Here is a 3,553-nt window from a genome sequence, read left to right on the forward strand (position 1 = left end):
ACCCGTCCATGCCTTCACTAATCCTAACTCATCACATTTTTCCGTCTACGTTCATCTGCTATTCTAATAATAAATTTTCCTATTATTGCACGCATATTGTTGACTCGATTCCGAAGCTTCGTCTCTCTTCTACACAAACACCTCACTCCTCTACGCGTCGCTACTTTACTATTATCAACCTCACCATATTTCTCTAGCCCATCCTTGCTCCCACAATGCTCCTTGAGTCCTCACATCCCACGGTCTCATTTCAGTTAGTAAAAAGTGAACCTTCTCCACAAATGCACTGACAGCGGTCCCACTAAGAGGAAGGTGTTTCAGCACAGTCAACCGTTCCTTGAGCAGATCAGACTTGGATGAGTAATTGAGTTCAGTGTCAAAAACGAACAATTGTTTGAATACAGAAGCAGACACAGAGTTTTGTTTAAATCGCGCCAACTCCGAGGCACACAGCATAATCAGCAACTTTTAAGCGGCAGGTTGCAGGAGTGACTGTTTTTTAACCAGTTGGACCTTTACTACAACGATCCACCCTAGTGCAAAGTGGTGAATCGGGTGACAGTTACCACCCTTCAATTCACCTTCCTCTGCGATGGCATTTGCTGGGACGAATGCGGTGGTACAGCCATGTGTGGTCCTTCATTCGGTGATAGCAAGCCAAAAGGACGTGCATCGCATTACACGGAGACAGCGAATAAACCCCTCATTGCAGCTCGCAATACGGACTCATCGCCTGCTACAATCAGTAGATCCTCTTGGCCACGACTAGCAATAAATGCGATAGCGTCGTAGTTAAATCTACTGCACTCACTTGGTTGCTCTACTTCAGCAATCGCCTATTACCCACTTCAAGATTAAACAAGCATGGTTGCACACACCTCTTTGAATGAATCAAACGAGCGTAAAGGACAGACAGTACAGCTGCTTTGCATTTAAGGCGAACCAGTAGAATTCACTCCCACATGCCAAGCTTGAAACTGCTCCACACTTAACCACTGCATCAATTTGAAGCACTAAGTTTGCATTCTCCATTCAAATCAGTTGTCATTTTGATGTCGTTTGGAGCACAGCCGCTACACAGTGCTGATTTCTCATTTACACAGTTGACTTGGTGAAAAGTGAAAGGTCTGACCCGCGGATTTTTCATGCAACTTTCGCAAAACGACCGTTTGTCCAATATGAGGTCCTTATGTGGGCAACGGAAAAATCGGTTCTATCGGTGGCCGTCGATTATGCGCATAGTGGTGAGTGCGAAGACAATTCTTTGCAATTTTGCACAAACCTGCACCACAAATCTCAACTTGTCCTACTTTCACCATGATGACATTGTATAGCATTACGGATGCCGTCTAGTTGCGTGTAACAGTGGGCTATTATGGTCGAAGAGGAGGCGGTAAATTTGCTGACGTGCATCAAGTGACGTAACTTCGACTTTAGGAATATCACCGGAAGTGGCGCAAAGTAATTGTAAGTTGAAATGAAACATGTCGTTTCATTTGCACAATCTATGGTGGAGTAAGTCCCTTTCCACCGTTAGTGAACTTATCTTCCATGTTTCGTTTTCTTGACCACAACTTGCAACTACCTCGGAGGCACTTCATATTCCTATCTATTTTTGCAGTCATGCATTTGTGCGTCAATAGTAAGGAATATTTTCACAATTTTTATTTTATAATTCAGGGGAGAAATAGGTGAGTACAAGGTGCCTGTAAAGCAGGGAAGTGTATCTGCAGTCGGATGCAGTTTCATCCACTTTACGCATCTTGGCGTGATTTCAAGCTGCATTGCGTCACCACTACAATTGCATCTTTATGGAATTGCTTTGCACACTATTGCTAAATGCAAACAAAACTACCTCAAAACAAAGATTTTGAGTGATTTCGTGACAGTACTTCTCAGTCATTCATTGCAATATTTGCGAATGCAGTTTAGCCAACATTTACTCAGGACGGATTGCCTATTCCACTTGTTGCAATCTTCAACACCAGCTTCTGCAACATCTTTGGGTAAGCGCGCATTCCACTGCATTTATCGACACCGCCTCAATGCTCATGTATTTTTGATTGAGTAGACCTATTGGAAAGAGCTATCTCCCTAGTATTCTCTACACTTGAATTCGTGTGGCTACATGCAAGTAATGGTATTGATACTGTGTTTTGTTCTTCAAAGTTGGCTTTGACTCCACATTGAGTAATTGATCATTTGGCTGAACGCTTTTTCCGTTAAACAATCCCAGCTTTGGACACAATCGGTGGTAAGATACTAGTCGATGCTTCTAACACGCGTCGTTATATCAGCTCTAAAATGCATATGGCTTCACCTATTGAGGAAAGAACTTACTAAAACGCCTAATTTTGCCAACAACTTCCTAGATGCGGCAGCAATCTCGCACAAAATTGCAAAGAATCGTCTTCACACTCACCACTGTGCACATAATCGCCGGTCACCAACAGAACCGACTTTTCCGTTGCCACATGAGGACTTCATATTGGACAACCGGTCGTGATGCGAAAGTTGCATGAAAAATTCGCAGGTGAGACGTTTCATTTTTCACCAAGTCAACTACGTAAATGAGAAATCGGCACTGGATAGGCGAATGTGTTCGGGACAATGGTGATGCTGATAGGGTGGAGAAGTAAACAGCCGCTTCAATGGATGGGTGGAATGCAGGATGATCACATGAAAACAAACCCCTCTTTCTTCATTTGCCATTAGCTTTGCCAATTTTCCTGTGCACTAACTAACCACACTGCATATTTAATATTCCAAACACTCATACTCTCAACCACAAACAATCGCTGTTGCGATGAGTAAAGAATGCGCGCACTTCTGCGTTATTCGCAGTTGCTTGGTACTCTTCATCCAGCAGAAGGCGTTCTCCAAAAATTGTTCTTACGCATGCAAAGACGATGTCAGTTTCTCTGGAATGTTTGGTCGACAAATAGGCAAGGAGTGTTGCATGTGAGAGGAGGACAACGCGATGCAGTGGTTGGGTGTAGAGCACCTTCAAGAGTGGTGGGTGCTAATAAATTGTACTAAACGTGAAAGTCAGCATTTGATAAGGCCGCGATTTAAGGCCTCGTCCAGTGCCCAGCCAGTGCACTTTCCATCCCTAATGCAGCTTACCAATAGAACGGGGTACGGACATTGCATATTTGTGGGCAAGCAGTGGTGATACTGACATCAAATGTCGCTTCATATACATAAACATTCAAAGATGGAGGCTGGAAGTTTGTGGTCAGACATTAAAGCACCAACCACTGTGTAATGCTTGACGCGAAACGTTGACCAAGGTGATCGGTATTCTCTGCAAGAATGTGAATCTGTGGATTGGGATTCGAACAACGCAATTAGCCACTTAGCCTTTCTATCCGGTAATAAAGCATTAGTCTCACAGCATTTTACCGATTGCGAATTTAGGGAAGTCTTAAATGATACTATCACTAAAGAACTAAGTGAAAGCAGTAGATGTTCATCTGCCTTAACTGGTCTGATAAATGGCAATTGAAAAGGTTTTCAATTTTTAGATAACACGTAGGAAGCCTCACGCCGA

The 3,553-nt window shown here is 43.3% G+C and overlaps 1 protein-coding gene across 1 annotated transcript; it reads left to right on the plus strand. All coding sequences in view use genetic code 11, as the record gives it.

Moving 5' to 3' along the window:
- Positions 1-215: 215 nt before the first annotated feature.
- On the plus strand, positions 216-792 carry EGR_10631 (hypothetical protein; the record flags this gene model as incomplete). Its single annotated transcript, XM_024499880.1, has 2 exons — positions 216-242; positions 538-792. The coding sequence occupies 2 exons, from the start codon at positions 216-218 to the stop codon at positions 790-792; spliced, it is 282 nt and encodes a 93-aa protein (XP_024345704.1).
- Positions 793-3,553: the final 2,761 nt, after the last annotated feature.

The sequence above is a fragment of the Echinococcus granulosus genome (genome assembly GCF_000524195.1).
Source record: "Echinococcus granulosus chromosome Unknown EG_S00244, whole genome shotgun sequence".
In the NCBI taxonomy this organism is placed as follows: domain Eukaryota; kingdom Metazoa; phylum Platyhelminthes; class Cestoda; order Cyclophyllidea; family Taeniidae; genus Echinococcus; species Echinococcus granulosus.